This window comes from Podarcis muralis, chromosome 4, assembly GCF_964188315.1.
Source record: "Podarcis muralis chromosome 4, rPodMur119.hap1.1, whole genome shotgun sequence".
In the NCBI taxonomy this organism is placed as follows: Eukaryota; Metazoa; Chordata; class Lepidosauria; order Squamata; family Lacertidae; genus Podarcis; species Podarcis muralis.
The window spans coordinates 96,015,852-96,039,302 of NC_135658.1; the positions used below are offsets into that span (position 1 = coordinate 96,015,852).

The 23,451-nt window shown below is 44.5% G+C and overlaps 1 protein-coding gene across 3 annotated transcripts in view; it reads right to left on the minus strand.

The window, feature by feature from the left end:
• Window positions 1–703: 703 nt before the first annotated feature.
• The window catches only part of SLAIN1 (SLAIN motif family member 1), a 40,776-nt gene continuing 18,028 nt past the window's right edge, over window positions 704–23,451 (minus strand). The window contains exons 3-8 of one of the 3 annotated variants that reach the window (XM_028728335.2): window positions 18,041–18,190; window positions 15,917–16,060; window positions 13,863–14,210; window positions 8,560–8,715; window positions 6,175–6,478; window positions 704–2,057 (exon numbers count right to left, since the gene is read on the minus strand). In XM_028728335.2, coding sequence (XP_028584168.2) covers window positions 1,982–2,057; window positions 6,175–6,478; window positions 8,560–8,715; window positions 13,863–14,210; window positions 15,917–16,060; window positions 18,041–18,190 — 1,178 coding nt within the window. In that variant the 3' untranslated portion in view covers window positions 704–1,981. The remainder of the gene's footprint in view (window positions 2,058–6,174; window positions 6,479–8,559; window positions 8,716–13,862; window positions 14,211–15,916; window positions 16,061–18,040; window positions 18,191–23,451) is intronic. The other 2 variants (XM_077927730.1, XM_028728338.2) reach the window with 2 other exon arrangements.

Below are 23,451 nucleotides of genomic sequence, written 5' to 3' on the forward strand. Positions count from 1 at the left end.
AAGCTCACAGGTGTAGGTTTGCAGTTTGACCTACTTAGCTGCACACCTGTGGTCTCTTGCCTATTTGACTAATTTTTTTTCTGCACCGGATGCAGAAAGGGATATGATAGGATAACTGATTATTTGAAAATTGTATTTGATTAATATTTTTGTATGCTGCTGCTGGTGAGGAGGAGTGATGGCTTGCAGTTTGACTGATATGTTTTTGAAATAAATCTAAGCAAAGATATTGCAGACAGCCTTTTATTTTTATGCCTCTGCGCACACTCTGTGTTGGCGCAAAAGTCCAACGCTCTCCACTTAGGTTTTATTCTGCCCCCTAAAGATTTTGTGTAGATCTGCAAATTGTGGGGCTCCCTGAAGGATGCTGATATGGATGGGGCTATTTTGGCTGTATCAAGACCAGCACCTGGGGACTGAGTTTGCTCTTGGTATATAGTCCGGAATCGTGCTCCCAGCCATTGCTGGATGGGGCTTGAACCACCAACCTTCTGGTTAACAGCCAGATGCATGGATCAGTTGTGCCACCTGAGAGATATGGGGTTCTGGAGGCCAAATGGAACACCTAAAAGGTTGGACTGAGCAGCTGGAGTACCAAGTGCCTGTAACTCACACTGTCAATTTTTTTCAGTCAAAATTTGCTCACTCTACCAAGGAAATAAGAGACAGACTCACTATTTCTATTGCACATCCAAGAATGGCATGAGATTGCTGAAATAGATTTCTTTATTTCTGAAACATTCCAGATCAGCAGAATACAAGTTGTAATCAAGTATTAAAATCATATCCCCATAGTAAGAAAGCATTGATTAGTGCAATTTTTTTTCTTGCAAAAGGTCTATCAAAAAGGTTTTACTTCCATGAAAACTTGTTTGTTTTCACCAAACACAAGTGTTAATAAAACATTGCAATTTTATTCTTTATTACAAAGTATCGAAACCCAACCATTTAGGAGACCATCGCATCTTTCAAGTGCAATGCAATTTATGCCCTCTTTATAAATACAACACCCCCGTGATAATAAATTAACATTGGAACAAGGAAATGAGAGAACAGGTTCGTGTTGACCAGGAAGTCATGGCAGTTTCGAGCAAATACTTTAGTGTGTGCTCTCACAACATAAACATACAACACAGCTGTCATCTTGTCCATCATGGCCCCAATATATGTACTCAAGAATAGACCTGGCATGTGATGCTAAGGGGGAAAAAATACTCTTTTTCAAGTCCCAAGAGTGGGGAAAGGTCTAAATCCAGACACCTCGCCCCATCTCTCTAACATACACACAGGCCCAAGAACAGGTGAACTGAGTATCACCAAGAATCTGACTGGAACTGGATGTGACTTCTTAAGCACCTGAAAACCATCCATATTCCCCCATGCAGTTAGAAATATGTGTATGGATGTCTGCATCTGTGCATGGATAGCTGTAGCTGGATTTGGGGAGATTGGCATGGTTAGAAACATCTTGAACATAACAGTACCTTACTATTAAAAAATGTGGGGGGGGGGGTAGATTTATGGCACACACAAAATGCTTCAATACCCTATGATTCAAGCAAAATGTGGGTGTGCAAAAATACACTCCCTTGGAAAGGCTACAAAAGAAGCAGCAGGTAAGGATATGGATCTATTTTGCCAATTTGCAAGGGAACTCGTTAAAGCAACAAAAAGTAGTACACAAATCAAAGAGATCTGAACACTGTTATGGCAAAGCACCCAGAAGTCACATTTTGGCTCCCCCCAGTGGGATACTTTGTGTATGTATTTTAAAAAACCTAAACCATAATGCTGCAACGTTAATTTGACAACACTGCTGTTTGTTTGTTTTTCTGAGCAAACAACTAAGTGTAATATGTTTAGTGACCAACGACAATGACAGAAGAGTAAGAAACAGCCCTGTGTTATTCACCCAGCCTCTCACAGTTATATTTACCCAGCCAGCTGGGTAGGAGAATCTGAATTTCGGCTCGACCCATTGTCAATAGCAGCCATCCCTCCAGTTGCCGTCCCGTAGAGTACTAAGCGAAGAAAGAGGTTTTGGCGGCTGGAGAAAACTGTTTCAAGAAACAAACCATAGTTCAGGGTAAGCATTGCGGAAAAGAGTGACAACACACATTACAGAGAAGAAACTACTTTGTTGATGCATCTGTTTGCCTTTCACAATGCAAAAGATGGGGTCAAGAGAGCCTTTTGACTACGTGACTGTTCCCGTGAGGAAACAGCTGAGGCTATAGCTTCAAAGCACATTTTTCCCCACTCAAAGAAGACTGGGCACTGTAGGGTTGCTGGCAATTTTAACTCTGAAAGCAGTAAACTACAGTGCCCAGAATTCCTCGAGGGAAAGAATGTACTTTAAAGGTGCAGTGTGTAGGCAGCCCCAGTTATCTACATTGTGTGGGGAAGGATATCAAGAATCAAGATAGGAAGCCCCCAGGAGATGTTACGATTCCTAATATCTAAAATGACAGATTCAAGAAACACTAATAAAGAACAGAATTCAGAATTTCTCTTCTATTTCCCCCTGGACTAAACCAGGGGTAGGCAACCTAAGGCCCATGGGCCGGATCCAGCCCAATCGCCTTCTCAATCCAGCCCACAGACGGTCTGGGAATCAGCATGTTTTTACATGAGTAGAATGTGTGCTTTTAATTTCAAATGCATCTCTGGGTTATTTGTGGGGCATAGGAATTGGTTCATTATTATTTCTTCAAAATATAGTCCGGCCCACCACATGGTCTGAGGGATGGTGGACTGGCCCGCGGCTGAAAAAGGTTGCTGACCTCTGGACTAAACTGTCAACTGCAAATTAAGGACCACTAGTCTACACCTTGTTGAAACTCATTTCTCCTCAGCGCTCCCCCACCCCACCCCGACACGAAAAAATGCCTATGCTACTAGTGGTAGATTTCAGGGGCCACTTCAGAGGAACAGAGGTATTAAATTATAGCTTAAGAGAAGGCAACGCACAGTATCTGTCTGTCATCCCTACAGAGATCGGAAAGGGGCGCTAGCCTTCTTTTCATTTTTAAAAATGAACCATCACTCTCAGATAAGAGGCTTCTGATAGCCCCTCAAAGATGGGACAAGTAGGTTTTTCAAATACAACAAAACACATGTAAATTTTATGCAAAGCTGTGCCAGTGGGCTTCATCTACATACAGTGTAGTGGGCCCAGAAAATATACATGTCAACCATGCATCACAAGGGATGAAATATGCAGTGCAAAATTAGTGATTCAAAAGGTTAACAAATGCGAGTGTAGAGGCACTAAAAACACTCAGTTTGGTCTACAGTTCAATTTTTTTTAAAAAAAGTATTAACAGAGCCGGGAGGTTGGCTGAATCACAAGCTCCATGATGAAGGTACACGTCTTCCAGATTATGTATTAAGTCTTCCTCACGTAACCATTTTACCATGTGGTACATGCTAAAAACATGCGCCATGTACATGCCATGCATTTGAAGCACACGGCTTCTCTCAAAGAATCCTGGGAAATGTAGTTTCCCAGCACCCTTAAACTATAGCTCCTACAATTCTTTAGGGGAAGTCATGTGCTTTAAACGTATGGCATGTGCCCAGCCATAATTTGTGAGGTACTGCTAAGAGAGACCATTTTCTCAACAGCTGTAAACATGCAGAGTTCCTTTCAAAATATGAGTGAGCTTCGAATCCACCTTTCCCCCCTCCCCCGCCCTTTTTTTCAGTAATTTTGGGAGAAATGGTAGCTATGTAAGTAGAGCCAATGCTGGTTCAGTCCCTGGCACATCTAGTTAAAGAGATTCAGCAACTGTGTGCCAATGATTTTGCAGATTTCCAGACAGTCTTTTTGGATAGACTGTCCAAGGCAAGAGGTACAGGTTAATATACTTTACTGCCAATTATAGAAGACTTCCCTGCATCTCCCACTTGCTACTATTTCAAGAACGATGCAGGTAAGTTCTCCCTGACCCAGTGCTGAACCACCTTAGCAGCAATCCGTGCACACAGTTAAGTTGCTCAAATCCTACTGAAGCCAAAGGTATTTTTAAGCTGCCCAGTGGTGCGCCAGAACTTAGCCCTTGGGTTGCTACCTTTAATTACAGATATCTAACATTTAGTAACACTTCATTATCAAACTATCAACACAATTAAAGTGGGTGTCGAATTGTTAAATGGCTCTTGGCTTAACGAAACGGGATAACTTAATCAGGGTTCTCCCCAAGGAAATATCGCACTGCAGTAGCTGACAGTGTTCCAGCTGCTCCATTAGAAAAAAAAACAAAACATAGCTGGTCTGCACAACTTGTGACCTACAAAACCAGGCACAGTTCATCAGCCACAGGAACACAGGGTGAGGCCCTCTTCTACCGAGTCAGACCATTAGTCTACCTACCCAAGCAGCATCTGTTTCATCAGGGTCTTTCCCATCACATGCTACTTTCAGTTGGAGATGCCCGAAATTGGACCTGGGGCCTTCTGCATGCTAAGCACATGTCCTACCACTGACTTATGCCTCCTCTCCAATGCTATGGGCTCTGCTAGGGGTTGAGTGATCTCCTCTATTTGCTGCTCGCTAGCAGGCAGCATTGAGCTCCCGTTGCTCTGTCCCTGCTCCTGCCAAGCTAGCAGTTCGAAAGCACATCAAAGTGCAAGTAGATAAATAGCTACCACTCCGGCATTTCCGTGTGCTGCTCTGGTTCACCAGAAGCGGCTTAGTCATGCTGGCCACATGAACCCGGAAGCTGTACGCCGGCTCCCTCTGCCAATAAACCAAGATGAGCGCCACAACCCCAGAGTCGGCCACGACTGGACCTAATGGTCAGGGGTCCCTTTACGTTTTAGCAGGCAGCATTCTGTTTAGTGGGTCGCAAGCGAAGTTTATACGATCGCTGGCTTCCTTTTACTTTAAAATATTCTTAAAAGGAGGGAGTTGGAAAGCACTTTCCTGATTCTTCTTGGAAAAGTCTGCTGATCAACCCCGCAGGAGAACAGAAGAGCAGAACAAGAGTAGGCCTGGCACAACACGCGACTCTCCAAGTCAACTGCAGCTTTGTTTGGGCAACTCTCAAAATCTTATCTCCAGTTGGTTCAGCTGCAGTCAGGCAGCAAAAAAGAGGAAAAAAGTCTATTTCCCTCATAAATTACACATGGCGCAGTGTAATTTATTTCTGAAGGATATAGAAAGTGTTGCATGAAAGGGACTTCTTGCATATTATTAAAGGCAGTTTCTCACTCCTTTTTTGCCCACGGTAGGTGCTTATTTAAAGACTACAACATCCTGTTCTCACCTGGGCCAACCAAATACCTGTGGGGAAACACACAGGTGGGACCTGAGCACAAGAGCATTCTCCTTTGCTGAGGGTTCCAACAACAGCTCAATTTGTGGGGAGTGACTCCTCTAAACTAAAGTCTATACTCAGCCCTAGAAAAAGTGGTCATGTGAGGCTTCTCTTATGGGCTCAGGTGGTGGACAAGTGCATCCTTTTTAGGTAGTCCATAAAGGCAGCCCTTGAGAGTCCCATGGACTGCAAGAAGATCAAACCTCTCCATTCTGAAGGAAATCAGCCCAGAGTGCTGACTGGAAAGACAGATCCTGAAGCTGAGGCTCCAATACTTTGGCCACCTCATGAGAAGAGAGGACTCCCTGGAAAAGACCCTGATGTTGGGAAAGATGGAGGGCACAAGGAGAAGGGGACGACAGAGGACGAGATGGTTGGACAGTGTTCTCGAAGCTACCAGCATGAGTCTGACCAAACTGCGGAAGGCAGTGGAAGACAGGAGTGCTCTGGTCCATGGGGTCACGAAGAGTTGGACATGACTAAACGACTAAACAACAACAAAGGCAGCCTTCAGAAGTAAGTTGCAACTTACTTTTCTTTAATCACCCTCCGTCCCCCGTATCACAGTTGGCTATAACTTCAAGATAAAGTATTGATCTACAACAGACTTGTTAAGCTAAGGCATTATATTCAAATCTGCACTGTTCAACCTATATCCATTTGATACCAGTTTAGCTCTCATGACTCTCCCAGAGAATTCTAGCTATTCCAGGGCTGCAAATTCTCACTCAAGAGACATCCAGCCCCCTCCTGACAGCCTTACAGCTCTCCGGAGAGGGCTGATCGCTCAACCAGTTCTCCAGTTGCTGCATAAAAACACTCCAATTTTTCCCTTTAGCAAGTTAACTCCTACCTTCGGATTGGCTGTGCAATTTTGCTTCTGGGTATGCTGCTCCCCCCTATAGCCAGGGATGGCCTTGGGAGGCCACTGCGAGCTGCAATGCTGGCGTTTGCAGTCTTGTTTGGCATCGGGATGCCTGTGTTGGAGTGTAGCTGTAAGTTGCCGGACAACGGAACACCACCACCGCTGCCACTGCTGCTGCTGCTCCCTTGAACGGTTGGGCTGACATAGGCTGTGGCTTTGAGAGGCTGCCGAACCGATATTGGAAAGTGTCCCACACTGTGAACTCTGTGTTGAAGTTGCCCTGGAGAAGGAACTAGAGAAAGGGAGTGCAAAAAAAATAAACACCACAAAAAACCCAAGGGGTTACAGGTCTGTGTGCCACAGAGATCCACACACTCCTGAAGGCAACCCTAGACTTGTCAAATGCATTTATAGGTCAAGTACGTAAGACAATAAAGCCAGCCCAAAAGATGGCTTCAGGCTGCAGTAACCTAGAAAGAGACAAGGCTTTGTTCCACGTATGTTGTTAATATTTCCTTGCTGTGTTTTGCTCAGAGCAGCATTTCGCCCTCACAAACCTCCAGTGGAGCAGGCCAAGAGATTGCAAATAGCCAATTACTAGGTTATATTGTTATATGCCAAATTTTTATCTGTCATTCCGTTTTATTTTATATACCACCTTATGTCACGCAGACTTCAACATGCACCAATAAAAGTACAGTGGTACCTCGGGTTACATATGCTTCAGGTTACAGACTCTGCTAACCCAGAAATATTACCTCGGGTTAAGAACTTTGCTTCAGGATGAGAACAGAAATTGTGCTCCGGCGGCGCAGCAGCAGAGGGAGGCCCCATTAGCTAAAGTGGTATCTCAGGTTAAGAACAGTTTCAGGTTAAGAACGGACCTCCGGAACGAATTAAGTACTTAACCCGAGGTACCACTGTATTGTACTACAGTACATGAATTCAGAACCATTTCTTTCCACTTCAGTAGGAGCCATGGGTGTCTATCCCCTAGAAAACCGTGGGAACTGTAGCTTGGTGAAAGTGCTTCAGATCCTTTGTGTACCTTGCAGAACTACAACTCACTTCATGCATCTCGCGACGTGAACTCAAGTCCATGGAAAATTATGCCACAAAATATTGTGTTAGACTTTTAAGGTACTGCAAGGCACTGCACTGCCTTTGCTACAATTCCTAGGGGAAGCAACTGTTGAAAACCGGTCCACATCAGTTCTGTGCATCTATCTTAATCCTAACACTGGTTCCCTAAAGAATTCTGAATTCATTCTGGCCAGTTCCAGCAAGTCAAATTCTTACTCAGCTAGAATTTTAAGCCAGACTGATGTAAATATCTGACACCCTTCAAAAATATTGTCAAGGTAGAACACTGCTACTCAGTATCTGTTACTTCAAAAAACCACATCCCCTCAGCTTCATGTTTCACAGCTAAAAAGTGACAGTACAGATTTAGCAGCACAATCTAAATTTGGCTTGGTACGAATTGTCACTAGGAATCAGCGCTAAAGCACCCAAGACATTATGCAACTCTGCTCTCTGGTGGCATCAGCGGCTGTTTTATTGCACCAAGTTGATGGAAAAATCATACGGCATCTTCAAGACCTTGAACTACCTTGTTTGGTTGTTTGGCTGAGGGGAAGCTGTTTGAAAGTCACCTTCCAAAAGGCAGAGGAAGAGTGACAAAAAAGTGAAACCCCAAACTACACAGCATTCAGGTACCTTTAAAAAACCAAGAAAGGGGCAAAATAGCACCAAACCACATTTACCCTCTCTCTATATTTTTTCTCTTTCAGTGCCAGGACATTTTAACAGACTAATCGGTTTGGACTAATGTATACATTGCTTGTATGTTAAACAGAACCACACTTGAACCTCGCCACCCCCAATCCTTTATAAAGCTTAGTAACTTGTTCCTGTTGAATGTGTAACATGGTTTTTTTAAGCACACAAACAATTTTGACCCTTTAGGAAGGGGGGGAAACCCATTAAAATGGCTACAGCTTTTCTAAGCTATACACAAACGCATGCTAAGAAAACTCAGATATGTCTGGTATTAAAGGACCACTGCCCATGATTCATCCCAGAATACTGGTAATTTAAAATACAGTGGTACCTCGGGTTAAGAACTTAATTTGTTCTGGAGGTCTGTTCTTAATCTGAAACTGTTCTTAACCTGAGGTACCACATTAGCTAATGGGGCCTCCTGCTGCCGCCGCGCCGCCACCACGTGATTTCTTTTCTTATCCTGAAGGTACTATTTCTGGGTTAGCGGAGTCTGTAACCTGAAGTGTCTGTAACCTGAGGTACCACTGTAAAGCGCTGTACCCTGACAGCTTCCCATCCTACAATGAAGTATAAAGATTTCACACTTACTGCAGGACTGTATTCTTGATATCCCGTTACCAGCTCCATGCAGATTAGAATCAAAGCTTAGGCTGTTCCTCACAGTGATGGCAGGGCCAACATTGGTATTGAGGGTTGGGGTGCTGGGCATCCGAGCCAAGTTTGGCATGCTCCTTCGGAGCTTGTCTGCAACAAAGGCAAATCATCGTCACCATTAGGAACCGCTTGTGGTCAAGTCGCCTCTCCCCAATGTCTCATAACATAAAAAGAAACTCTCCTTGACTTGGCCCAAGGAGAACCTAACGTGACATTCTGTCCTCAGCAATGGCAACAACGGCTGCATTTCAGCAAGGCAAAATTCCACCTACTCCATTCTCTGTGCCACCTCCAGGAGGAGCTATGATACCACAACCACCACCACATATTCCGGGTCTTCCACGGCCTGGTATGATGCCAGCGTTTAGGGAAGCTTTTAATGTTTGGACTACTGTACAGTCATACCTCGGGTTACAGATGCTTCAGGTTGCGTTTTTTCGGGTTAAGGACCCGCCGAAACCCGGAAGTACTGGAACGGATTACTTCCGGGTTTCGGCGGGTGGACATGTGCAGAAGCGCCGAATCGCAACCCATGCGTGCACAGACACACCATTGCGGGTTGTGAACGTGCATCCCGCACGGATCACGTTCGCAACCCGAGCGTCCACTGTATTTTAATATTTTGTTGGAAGCCGCCCAGAGTGGCTGGGGAAACCCAGCCAGGTGGGTGGGGTATAAATAATAAATTGCTGTTGTTGTTGTTAACTTCCCAGAAGTTAACTTGCTGGCTATGTAAGGTACTAAAGGCAACAGCCGCTCCGACTCTTTGTTCCCAGTATCTGATATCTGTAGATCCGCCGTCTTAAGAGCTGCAAGAAATTAAGTTAGGCAAAAATATTTCGACACTGAAAAGTTGAAGGTTACAGTGGTGCGCGGCTAGACGAATGCCTCGCAAGACGAAAAACTCGCTAGATGAAAGGGTTTTCCGTTTTTTGAGTCGTTCTGCAAGACGAATTTCCCTATGGGCTTGCTTCGCAAGACGAAACATATTGCGAGTTCTTGCGAGTTTGTTTCCTTTTTCTTAAAGCCGCTAAGCCGTTAATAGCCGCTAAGCCGCTAATAGCCGCTAAGCCGCTAATAGCCGTGCTTCGCAAGACGAAAAAACCGCAAGACGAAGAGACTCGCAGAACGGATTAATTTCGTCTTGCGAGGCACCACTGTATATGTTGTTTTTGTATTTACATGAAAAACCATAAAAATTATTGGGCAACGTTCAAAGTACTGTCAAGAGTAGAAGTGCTATGCACTAACACGGAAGGCAAGAAACCTCCCTGGATGAAGGATAGCTTTTCCTTTAGAATATGCTCATGCTACTTCAGACTCTTGATTAAACTCCCGACAAGAGCCAATGCGTATGTTACTGCAGCCACATATAAGCCTCTTCCCCAGGGATAGGGCATGTGTGGCCGTCAACACCCATTCTTGAACCATCTTAACTTTGGAAATTGAAGACCATAAACCTGCCTAACACAACATAGGCCCTCACCAAGTCAGATGCAGCCCATCAGCCATGGACACGGGCTACACAACCATTCTGTTGTTCCAGCCCCAGCCAGCCAACAGAACATGAGGTTTGTTGAGCCATCACACAGGGTCGGTCACCAAACTTGGCTTGGTGGGGCATATTCAGTTTCGCAAGTCAAAGGCAACGTAGTATGTACATGACCTTCAAACCAGCCACACTGGGAGTGGGGGGAAGGGGGCTTCTCCTTCTCCTGCCTTTGTGATTCTGGCATTGCAGGGGGTTGGACTAGAAGACCCTTGAGGTCCTGTCAAACTCTATGATTCTATGAAGAAGAGGAGTTTGGATTTGATATCCTGCTTTATCACTACCCGAAGGAGTCTCAAAGCGGCTAACATTCTCCTTTGCCTTCCTCCCCCACAACGAACACTCTGTGAGGTGAGTGGGGCTGAGAGACTTCAAAGAAGTGTGACTGGCCCAAGGTCACCCAGCAGCTGCATGTGGAGGAGCGGAGACGCGAACCCGGTTCCCCAGATTACGAATCTACCACTCTTAACCACTACACCACACTGGCTCTCCATGAAATGCCCACCTCCTGCCCAGTGTGGTGTAGTGGTTAAGAGTGGTAGATTCGTAATCTGGTGAACCAGGTTTGATTCCCTGCTCCTCCACATGCAGCTGCTGGGCGACCTTGGGCTTGTCACACTTCTCTGAAGTCTCTCAGCCTCACTCACCTCACAGAGTGTTTGTTGTGGGGGAGGAAGGGAATGGAGAATGTTAGCCGCTTTGAGACTCCTTCGGGTAGTGATAAAGCGGGATATCAAATCCAAACTCTTTTCTTCTTCTATTTGTCATACTGCAGCTAGATTTAACCGCAGGCGCTTGTGTTACAGCCCTGCCAGAAGCTATCTGCCAAGAATGCAAAACTGCACACTGAGAACAATAGTAACTAGTTTACGCATGGCTGCTTGAACCCAATATGCTGCTTTGTGACAAGACTTCCACTTACATAATGGAACTTCCTTCTCCTCTTCTCCCTGATTCAGCCTCCTGCACACCCTCAGAATCTTTTCCCGCGGTTTGGGGGAACCTCAAGAGTAGATCTGGAGGGTGCCCAGGGAGAGGGAAGGACGGGGGAGCCTCACTGCTTGCGGAGAACACTGCTTGTGCAGCAACGGAAGCAACCCAATATGTTAACTTTCCATAGAGATGTTTGCTACAGTTGACACCAGTCGCAGTGACAATTAGTAGAGTGCAAAGGCAATGGCATGCGTTATTCAAGACCACCAACGGGGTGAGAAGGAAGATGATGAAGCTATGATAAGCTAAGTACAGCGTCTATGTTCAGAGGCAGTATACCACAGAGTACTGGGGAACAAAAAACTGCCTCCATTGTCTTGTTCATCCATTTCTAGAAGGACCTGCCTGGCTACTGATGGCAGGGGTGGTCCTGTGGTGAATCCAGGTGAAGCCATCTGCTTCAGGCAGCACCAGGAAAGTTGTGGGAGGAAATAGTTGAAGGCAGGGACTGGTATCTGAGTGATGCTGCGTGTACCTGATGATGCACCCGGAGGGGGCCAATTCAGGCAGCGAAATGCTTTGGCCTGACACCAACCACTGAGAGCAGAATGCTGGACCAAATGAATATGCAGTCCAATTTAACAGATGTCTTCATAAGTTCTTATGGAAGGAAACAGGTGGGATAAGAAAGAGAGAGAAAGAGAGAGAGGCTGGGTAAGGGGATAGGAAAAACTGCTTCCAGAATGATGCCACTATGCTAGATGAATGTAGGATATAATGACAAAAAGAACAGCAAAACTCCATGACAGATGATCAGATAGAAAAGGGAGACAAACTTATTTTCTTAGAACTACATTTGCAACATATTTAAACAGCTTCTGGGCACTGATCACCGTGATCACTTATGGTGTATTTATTATTCATGCTTATTTTACATAGCTATTAACTTCTAATTAATAATATAGGTTCAGGGACCTGTTTCTACAGCAAGATATTCAGCCTGTATAATTAATGTAAAATGATTGAGAAATAAGAATAATGTTTAACGTTTACTTAGCGCTTTAGGGTGTTCAAAAAAAAAAAAAAGAGTCTTGCATCCATAATCACAGGAAATCTTTACAAAGTGTATATTATTATTATTCTCCGATTGCAGAGGGGAGCTATAGCAGCTTAAGCCTGCCTGCTCCGTTAACGGCAGAGGTAAAACTGTATTGGGGGCTGCTGGTTCAGTGCTTAGCCTAAAGGCTGCATAAGTGTTGAAGCAGATGAAAGTCTGATGTGTGTTCACAGGCAGAGACTGTACAGGAGCACTTCCACTAAAACTCACTTAGAAGAGACTCAAAAGTTCATCCTGTCCAGCCCACTGTATTCATTAAGATTCAATATAACAGAATTCTGGCATGCGCCATCTTTGGGGGGATCCACAAATGAAAGGCATGTCCATAAGATACTGATCCTTCCCTTCTCAGGAATCATACCCAAAGTCTTCCAACAGGTTAATCATAGAATCATAGAATCATAGAGTTGGAAGAGACCACAAGGGCCATCGAGTCCAACCCCCTGCCAAGCAGGAAACACCATCAGAGCACTCCTGACATATGGTTGTCAAGCCTCTGCTTAAAGACCTCCAAAGGTTCTTGATTACAACTAGATGAGTGTTACACTACTGCATCCATATGTAATCAGGGCTCTACACTGTCCCCATTTTCACTAGCTGTTAAAAAACTGTTAAATGAAAAGGGGGGGGGAAATTAAATATGAATGATAAAATGCTAAAATATTTTAAGTACTGAAATGGAATTGGGAAAAGTACGTTACATTGAGCAGCAAGTCAAGGAGGGATGGGAAACGTCATGGAAGCGAGAAGTGGGAAGTCAACTTATAAATTTGTATTAAATTGGAATTAATTTGATGTGGATTTGTTAAAACAACTGGCTAACAAACTATTTTACTTCAGAAAGCATTCTCTTCTGTTTGGCAACCAGTGTTAAGGAAGGCAAGATTGCACTGTGACAGTTTCCAGTGTGCACTGCTTAATGGGTGACATACAACTAAGTCCTACTCAGAATAAACTGATTGCAAGCAATGGATACTGGAGACCACACTCTGACTCTGCCATATTATATATATTTAAACATTTTAGATCTTTATGAATAGCATTCAGTACTGTTTCTTTGAAAGGGGATTCATAAACTAAACCAAAGATACCGAACTGGCAGACTTAATCTTGACTCTACATCCTCCTGTCTTCTAATAATGGTATTGTAGAAGTTTAGCGGACTATTCCCCTAAGAAAAATGAAAGTGATTTATTATACAGGGATGGGAAAGCCCTGGCCTTTCAGGTGCTGACGGAATCCAACTCCCCTCAGCCCCAGGAAGCAACAGGGATGATAAGAGCTGTAGTATCACAACAACTGGAAGATCACAGGTTTCTCATCCCTGTTTAAAACAGTGAGTGATGTGACCAGCAAGAGAGACAGAGACAGGGGCAAACAGACACTGAGGATCTACACTTTAACATTTCACCCCTAAGTTGTAATGACTCAGGACATGTGTCCCATAATAGTGGAGCATGAATTGGAGACCAGTTTGTGGTCTTCAAATTTCCAGCCTCCAGCCACTGCCTAGAGAAGTGAATGCCCACCAGGAATACAGAATTTGGCCAAAAGAAACCTGCCTCAAAATTAAAGATTTGGCACCAGAAGGGCAAAATAAATCCATACATCAGAAAACAGCCAGCCAGCCAACTTTACCTCCATTAATCCTGTTTGGTTGTGGCTCAAGAGGATTTTGGGCTTGAGGAGAGTAACACTGTTGCTGCGGATAATTGTTTGAGGGGAAATATGGGGAAGTCGGGCTTCTCCTGCAGTCCCGTATACTGGAAAAAGTCTGTGAATGGGGAATTCCTCTTTGGAAAGGGGAGCAGCGGGTCAACCGAGGCTGCGGAGGGGGCAGGTGGTCGAATTCTTCCTCTTCGTCCTCAAGGCTGTAGCGATCAAATTCCTGGTCGCTGCTTGTCCCTTTCTTGCTCGAATGGAGAGAGACGCTGGAGCTGTTTCTCGATACGGATGCTGAAGTAGATGCATAATCTTGTCTCAGACCTGTTAAGTGTAAGGAAAAGGCGAGGTGAGAGCCTCAAATGGTCAACATTTGTAACGAACATCACCCCTTCTGCAAGCGTCCGTTTTCGTATGGAAGGCATGGGTTCTGCAACTTACTCCCATGTCTACAAGATGCATGCAAGTGGGAAGGAAAACTATGGAACACCAACTAGACATATACTGATTTTCACATCCTATTCCGAAGAGGGGAATGAATATGAAGTTCTTAATGAAGGCAGAGCACTATATTTGAAGTGCATTATGAAGAGAGGCGGTCCTCAGGCAGGCTGATTAAGCAAAGAACTAGCTCTGTGTGAACATACAACGTAATTCAACATAGTCCTGTGAAATGCATTAATATGAGGGATAGACCAAAAACATTCTTCACACATATGACATTCCTAGGCTCCCCGGCTGTGACACCCAACTATGGAACTCCCTGCACTGAAAATCCTATGCTCCAGAAGCAGGGAATCTCCAGACTTCGAAGTGTTGTACTATAGCTTCTATCTTCCCTACCATGCCGGCTGGTGCAGATGGCAGCTGGTGTCCAACAGACTCACCACAACTGCCCTAAATTCTATGTAATATTAGTGGGGGGTTTTTTTTTACAAACCACTGGTTGCAAAGAGCATACATATCTATTCTGTGCAAACAGCTCACTCAAAGCCATGTGCAAACTATGTCATAGTGACAATCCTGCAGAAAATAAATCTAAAGAGCATCATTTGAAATTCTCCAGATGATCTGGTATTCTCCTTGTATCTTCTATCTATCTAAAGCCTGCAGGATACCTTAGTTAGTCAACAGAGCATGAGACTCAATCTCAAGGTTGTGAGTTTGAGCAAAAAGATTCCTGCATTGCGGGGGGTTGAACTAAATGGCCCTTGTGGTTCCTCTCTACAATTCTATTATTCCAACCTCCTTAAAATCTCTTCCCCCCCCCCTTATTGCTCTGCTGCCTCCTCCTCCTTAATGCCATTGGCTGATCTGCTGTGATGTCACAGCAAGCCTTTACAGACACGGGTATAGGTGTGATTCTGCATTGAGGGGGCTGGGCTAGAAGACCCCTGAGGTCCTTTCCAACTCTACAGATATAGGATTGTATGAAGAATTCCTCTGTAACCATCACCCCCTTACATGCCCTAATGTCACAGAAGACCTAGACAGCCTTGAGCAAAGTTGGTGAATTCTGAGGGGGAAACAGGAAAGCTTTGAATTCTAAGATCTTTAACAGCTTGTGCCAAATTAACCCCCTTCATGTGTCTCTGTATGGCATGGGATTCTGAATGACAACTCCCTGACGCAGATCAGACGAGCGCTTTCAGAGCCTTTCAAAGAAAATAAGATGGCATTTTCTCTTTGTGAACACAATTACCCCATAGCCCACTTAGCTCCCCCTCAATAATAATAATTTTTTTTTAAAAAAAATAGGCTCCTTTTCTTCACAGTACTAAACATTATACATTACTCAACTACATTTAAGACTTATTCATACTAGGATTTTTTTTGGAGGGGGAACATTCAAGTATAATAACTTGAAAGCCAAACCAAAACACCAACATGGTGTTGTTGTTTTAAAAAAACATCCCATACAATAGATTAGACATGCCTACAATCAAGTATTTTCCCTGAGGCATTAACATGCAGCTTTTAAAAGAAGTGGTGGCAGAGCAGAGGGAGAGGAAGGACAGTTAATGGCCTACTCTCTTCTTGCAGTCGAGCCATGATCTGGACGTCTGTGAGGTCTTGCAGTTTATATCCCATGGAGATGGAATCGTCTTCTAGTTCTGAGGTGCTCAGTTCACTGTCTATGGATGACTGGGGGCTGAGAGGGGAACTTCTAGAACCTGTAGAACAACAACACAGCAAACCCCTTAACTTCAAGCGACGTGCAAAAGCATCTACTTTTCAAGCAACGTTTCACGTTTATATATTCAGCACTGCATATATAAACAGAACAGGCTTCATCAACCCGCATGATGCTACATTCCGTTATTTACTCTTACATTGTGAAGTTCTTTTAAGTCTATTTCAAATGGTACTGTTCTTTGGTGTTCCCGTTAATACGGAAAAGAAGCAATTCTGCAGCATGAATCTACAGTAGAGGGAAGACTAGTGGGCTCAAGTGTACGATTTCAAACATTAATAAACAAAAACAAAAGTCTCAATGCAAATTCTGGTGTGAATTTGGAATTCCTGGAAGGCCCAGATTATTATTTTTCCAATGTTTTTAGCCCTTATGTAGGTAAATCTGAAATGCAGCATCTGAAGGAAGAGAACCTATGAATGTCTGCCTTTCTTCTTTTCTTCCAGACAGATCAGTATATTCGTACATCCCATAATTGCAACCCTTAATTTACTGATGTCTCTCCTTCTGGTGGCCCCAAACATACACAGGCCAGACCCACATTATTGCCATTCCTTAGTAGTATATGTGCTGGCCCTACTGTCACAGCCTGATGTTTCCACAGGCCATGGGCTAGAGCAGATCACAATAACTCTAAATAACAGCAGAGTGGGGGACCCCATTATTCAGTGTAACATGGAAGCAGAAGCTGTCCATGTTCTCCAGGGTGCATCCTGTGTGTGTGGATGGGTGGGAGGAAGGAATAGTAAGAATTTTCCTGTTCCTTGGGAAACAACATGAAGACAGAAGTAAGAGGATGAAAGGAAATGTATCCACGAAGCAGAATTTTACATCTAGGTCATGGCATTGGCCCCAGTCCTGTAGGACCAAACTAGATGCAATGGGGACAACCATATGAGTTTCTACCCATGCTTCCCTCATTCACATACACCGTGAAGGAATGGGTAATTTTTTTTCTGAATGTGAAAAGCAGTGCAGGCACGAAGGCTCTTCTTCCTTACTTCAATATTCTCCATCCCCCCCCCCCATATTTCCACCTGTCCCCCAATGTCTGCATTCAGAGCTGGGGTGGGCAAAAAGCTGCTTCGAATCAAGGCAGGCTGTAGGTGGAGAGGTCCCAGAGTACTATCTGGTGTCCCAACCCATCAGTGGCATAGGCTAGCCAAGGTATTTGCAAGCCACCTGCCATTTTGGTTCCCTCAACAAAGAGATACTGTGAAGCAGTGCGGGGATGTCAAAATAGCAGCTTCCTAGGCTCCTGCCAACCTAGCAGTTCGAAAGCACATCAAAGTGCAAGTAGATAAATAGGTACTGCTCCAGCGGGAAGGTAAATGGCGTTTCCATGCGCTGCTCTGGTTCGCCAGAAGCGGCTTAGTCATGCTGGCCACATGACCCGGAAGCTGTACGCCGGCTCCCTCGGCCAATAAAGCGAGATGAGCGCCGCAACCCCAGAGTCGGCCACGACTGGACCTAATAGTCAGGGGTCCCTTTACCTTTACCTTTACCCGCTTACCACTGTTGCTCCATAAATCTGAGTCAAGATCAGGGATAAGCAGGAAGGACCAACTCAAGTACTCGGAGGCCTTTTCCAGACGCTCTTGACTAGTGTTTCCCAAACTTGGGTCTCCAGCTGTCGTGCGACTACAATCCCCATCATCCCTGACCACGGGTACTGCTGGGGATGATGGGTGTTGTAGTCCAAAAACAGCTGGAGACCCAAGTTTGGGAAAACCTGCTCTTGACCTTCAGTAGTCGCCACTCCATTCTTAGTATTGCCAGCAGCCCTGTTTCAAGCAGTGGAGCACAGAGAAGAAAGGCAGCAAAAGTATATTCCATAGTTCCCCCGTCATGCTTAGTTTGGCCTCTCAAAGCTACATACGTATCTCAATACTGAACCAAAGTCAACAGGAACTAGTTAGCCCTTATTACAGTGCTATGTTAGTAAGAAAGCAAGCATTACCTGGTCTTTCAGGTGTTAATATTGCTTTATTGAAGGTTTTAGAGAAGGCAGGAGTGTTAAAGCCATTGCTATATGGAGTGAGCCTTGCAACAGGGCTATAGGGGAAAGCCAAGGAGACAGACGTAGAGAAGAGACTCCGCCATCGACTAGCTGTTAACAGACATGGTAAAGGAAGAGATGAGGTTATATTTGGAGCAGACTCTTATCCATTAGGAAGTTAGGCATAAAAAGCTTAACAGCACCAATCTACACACATCTGCTCAGAAGCTAAGTCCTATTAAACACAACTTAGCCCCAGGTAAGTGTAGACATGATTGCAGTCTCAGCTGCAGTAGACAAGAGAGAGAAAACAGCAGGTGTTCAAAGACAAAATAAATAAAGGTTATTAAAGACAGGATGTGAATCTCCAGAAACAGATTTAGAGCGCAATGTTTTTAACTTTTCTCCTTTCCCGGTACACAGCACTATTGATTATGTCAGCTATCTCAAGGCTTAAGAGACAAGATTTCAAGTATTTCAAACATTTAAAAATGCTAATGCAAGTTTGTATATAAAGAAAGTAAGAGATTGTGAAAAGATTTTGATAATGGACAAAATCATGTTATTGTACATAGTAGAGCCAGAAATGGACAAAATTGGCAAGCAATTAATTAAGTTTATTACGAATTGGAACTGCTCTTTCCCTTACTGAAATAGTAAATGCTACAGAACAGATGCTGAGCTCACTGTATTTGTTTCTAGTATCTTGATGAGGTATTGTTGTAGAACAGATTTTAACTCAATATTTCATTAAATTGCTTTAATATTGCATTTTAAACTGTTGTAGCCCACCCTGGCACCTTGGTTGAAAGGAGAGTAATAAATTGAATTAGTAAAGCCGGATCATTCTCTTGATTTTCTTTAAGTATATGGCGTAACAGATAATACATATGACATTTATTTGTACAAAACATTACTGGGTGTGGTTAATTGGGACATAACTGAACTGAGAGTTAAGCTACACAGTAAAGTACAGACTCCCTCATCAAGTGCTAAAAACAAACTTAATCCCCTTCATAAGCTTTTAAGCCATCAGACACAAATATTTCTTCCTTTTAACAACATGAAATTCCAAGTTACATAAGCATGAATATATTTAATGCATATCTGCACACTTTGAAGTAGACATCTCTCCCATATCTATCAAATATGCAAGCCTCAGTAATCTCACAGCCACATCCAGGGCAAGGCTTAAGGAATTTTTACATATACAGAAAATGATATTCAGAACAGGTTTCTTAAAAGTAGAATAAAATTTCTCTATGTATCTAAGAAAGCTACTTGTGTGGTGTAATGGTTACAGCGTCAGGCTAGGACAGGGGTCTGCAACCTTTAAGACAAAAAGAGCCACTTGGATCCGTTTCTGAAGAAAAAAAACCTGGGAGCCGCAAAACCATTGCGACATTTAAAACAAATATATCTCCGGAGCCGCGATCTGACAGCAGGCAGGAAGGTGACGTCGGGACGGTGCGTGACTAACGCACGCACCGCCCCCATGCGATGTCACAGCCAGTACAGCGCCCGCCACAGTGGGGAGTGTCGGGGCGCACAACGCGCCTCCTCCCCTCGCTAGTATCCGCCCCGGAGCCGCGGCAAAGGTGTAAAAGAGCCACATGCGGCTCTGGAGCCGCGGGTTGCAGACCCCTGGGCTAGGACCAGGGAGACAAGGGTTCAAGAACCAGGTATACCACTCTGGGGAGGAACAGCGAAATTAAAATGTAACAAAATAAAGGAAAGAAAAGCAGGGCAACATCTGTATTCTCTACTCCTCCAGACACTGTTCTAGAAGTTCAAAATGCCATACAAATCACACACCCCTCTTTACATATCATGCTCTGCGACAGCATTACCACAACCTGCCATTAACTGCATTACAGCTGTTGTTGAGCAACAAAATATTAATATGAAATCCAAAGAGAGATGTAACATTCCAGGTGTAAGAATCTGACTCTTACAACTTTTTTTTTTATTTTTAAAAAAAGTATCTTCCATATTAGCAAACCTGATAGCACTTCTTCAAGCAAAATTTGAAAATTTAAAATTCAGATTTAAAAGTAGTTGAATGTACTTTTAATACCACCTATTAATTAAAACAATAGGGTCAACTCCACACATCTAATGTTAACATGCTCTAGAAGACTCCTAGGACCTGCTACTGAAAGTTAAGTGATGTCCAAGAGTGTCAATCTCATATCATTTGGGTACCAATATTTTAAATGGGCACGCTTTCCTTTAAGTCCCACCTCATTCCAGGGCAGCAGACATCCCAGAATACACTGGGCATTGCCACTGTCAATACATTGCACTCAATGAACCACAGACAACAGAGTTCCTTGTTTTTTAAGCTTTGATGCAGCAATCCCATAAATGAGACACATGATCACTGTAGTATTGGGCGCCACTTGGGTCTACAATCTACGCATGTCAAGACCCATCATGCTGAACAAAGCACATTAGCAATGCACGGCATCCCAGCCAGGCCTCCTGTTTTTAAGACTTGATCACAAGTTACAGAGGCCTCCTTTGCCAAAATCTATTAATTCATGAGCTTTAATGACTAAATGAATTTTCCACAAATGCAAAATATATTTTAGGAACAAGCAGGCAGCTGCCACCTTAGAAGAAAACCCGAAGGAAGCAAAAGCTACAGTATACCTGTGATTTTAAAACCACTGGCAATGTTTTGTACTTCTCACTATAAACCAGCAAAAGGAGGCAGACGTTAAAAGGCCTTTGTGATTCTCCTTTTAAACACAAGACAGTTTTGTAACAGCATGGTCATTTGCCAAGGCCAATTAATGGCCTGCATGCTCTCACCCACAGATGCAGTCAACAACCCAAGTGTAAGCCGCATTCATTATTTTGCACAATAACTCCTGTGACAAGACTTGTCCTGAACAAAGCTACTGTTATTGCAGCTGTGACTCTTAAGAACCACACCAAGAACACCACGTTTGCCACTTAGGAAATGGATGAGAGGTGAAAATATATTCTAGAGCCATCAGCTGTTCTTCAGAGAGGGGCAAGACCCATCCTTCCTTGGCATAGAAAGTGGGGAAGGTGTGCTCACCTATTCTCATCCTTATAAAAGCAACTGGAATGATTTGGCGGACTGTCAGCTCAGAAACACACAGACACACACATGCCAGATAGCTAGTTTTACATGATAAGAAGTTTGCAGCCCCAAACAATTAGATTGGCCCATGTACTAGATATCCATGCCGAAAGGTGTCAACCTCTCTGCTTTGATAACAAGGATCCCTCTGTTTACCAATGCTACTCAAGTTCTTAGAAACTTCCTTGGGGATTGTTATATGGTGCAGTTAGTTACAGCCAGATCCTGCACGTGTTTTGCAGCCCCTCAAGACATGCCCACTGCCCCACACGTCAGTGAAGGCACCTATCTCAGACTCAGTTCAGCACTTAACCCCAACTTTAACCACCTAAGAATCCTGGGCATTGCAGTTTGCAAAGGGTGCTGGGAGCTTTCTGAGAGACCCCTATCCCCCTCACAGAACTACAATTCCCAGAGTACCTTGGGGGAGAGGGATTAACTATTAAACCACTCTGCAAATTGTAGCTCTGAGAGTGGAATAGTGTGCCACCTAGCAATTCTCAGCACCCTTATAGTTATGACTACAGTTCCCAAGATTCTTTGGGGGGAGACAAGATTGTTTAAATCTGCAAATGGAGCCTGAAAAGGAAGTGGTCTGAAATGCTACACAAGGGCAGGTTTTTTCTCCTCCAAGTACCTGAAGACAGGCAGAAATTCCAACAGTTGCCCAGATCATATGAAGTTGTGGAGTGTGGACCTCCCAGAAATACCAAGATCTCCAGGTGCTTGTGATAGAATGGTTCTTTGCTCGCTTCACACTTTTGGGCAGGGCTTGATTGGCTAAAGAGGTGTGACGGACAGGGTGAACAAGCTATGTGCTTTATACCTGATTGATCAATGGGATGTCCAGAACAGCTATTGGTGAAATGATGGACATTCACAAGTGTTTTTTCCCATGGTAGAGAGAACACTGAGATGCTGAGATGCAGATGTCCCATTTGTGGGGTGCAGAGTAAATAACAAGGTGTGAAAGTGTAAGCACTGAGTAATAGAAGAAGAAGAAGAGTTTGGATTTGATATCCTGCCTTTCACTCCTCTTCAGGAGTCTCAAAGCGGCTAATAATAATAATAATAATAATAATTTATTATTTATACCCCGCCCATCTGGCTGGGCCTCCCCAGCCACTCTGGGCGGCTTCCACAAAAACCAAAAATACAATAAAATCACACGTTAAAAACTTCCCTGAACAGGGCTGCCTTAAGATGTCTTCTGAATGTCAGGTAGTTGTTTATCGCTTTGACATCTGCTGGAAGGGCGTTCCACAGGGCGGGCGCCACTACCGAAAAGGCCCTCTGCCTGGTTCCCTGTAGCTTTGCTTCTCGCAATGAGGGAACTGCCAGAAGGCCCTCGGCGCTGGACCTCAGCGTCCGGGCAGAATGATGGGGGTGGAGACGCTCCTTCAGGTATACTGGACCGACGCCGTTTAGGGCTTTAAAGGTCAGCACCAACACTTTGAATTGTGCTCGGAAACGTACTGGGAGCCAATGTAGGTCTTTCAAGACCGGTGTTATATGGTCTCGGCGGCCGCCCCCAGTCACCAGTCTAGCTGCCACATTCTGGATTAGTTGTAGTTTCCGAGTCACCTTCAAAGGTAGCCCCACGTAGAGTGCATTGCAGTAGTCCAAGCGGGAGATAACCAGAGCATGCACCACTCTGGCGAGACAGTTCGCAGGCAGATAGGGTCTCAGCCTACGTACCAGATGGAGCTGGTAAACAGCTGCCCTGGACACAGATTTGACCTGTGCCTCCATGGACAGCTGTGAGTCCAAAATGACTCCCAGGCTGCGCACCTGGTCCTTCAGGGGCACAGTTACCCCATTCAGGACCAGGGAATCCTCCACACCTGCCCGCCTCCTGTCCCCCAAAAACAGTACTTCTGTCTTGTCAGGATTCAACCTCAATCTGTTAGCTGCCATCCATCCTCCAACCGCCTCCAGACACTCACGCAGGACCTTCACCGCCTTCACTGGTTCTGATTTAAAAGAGAGGTAGAGCTGGGTATCATCGGCATACTGATGAACACCCAGCCCAAACCTCCTGATGATCTCTCCCAGCGGCTGCATGTAAATGTTGAAAAGCATGGGGGACAGGACAGAACCCTGAGGCACCCCACAAGTGAGAGCCCAGGGGTCTGAACACTCATCCCCCACCACCACTTTCTGAACACGGCCCAGGAGGAAGGAGCGGAACCACTGTATGACAGTGCCCCCAGCTCCCAGCCCCCCAAGACGGTCCAGAAGGATGCTATGGTTGATG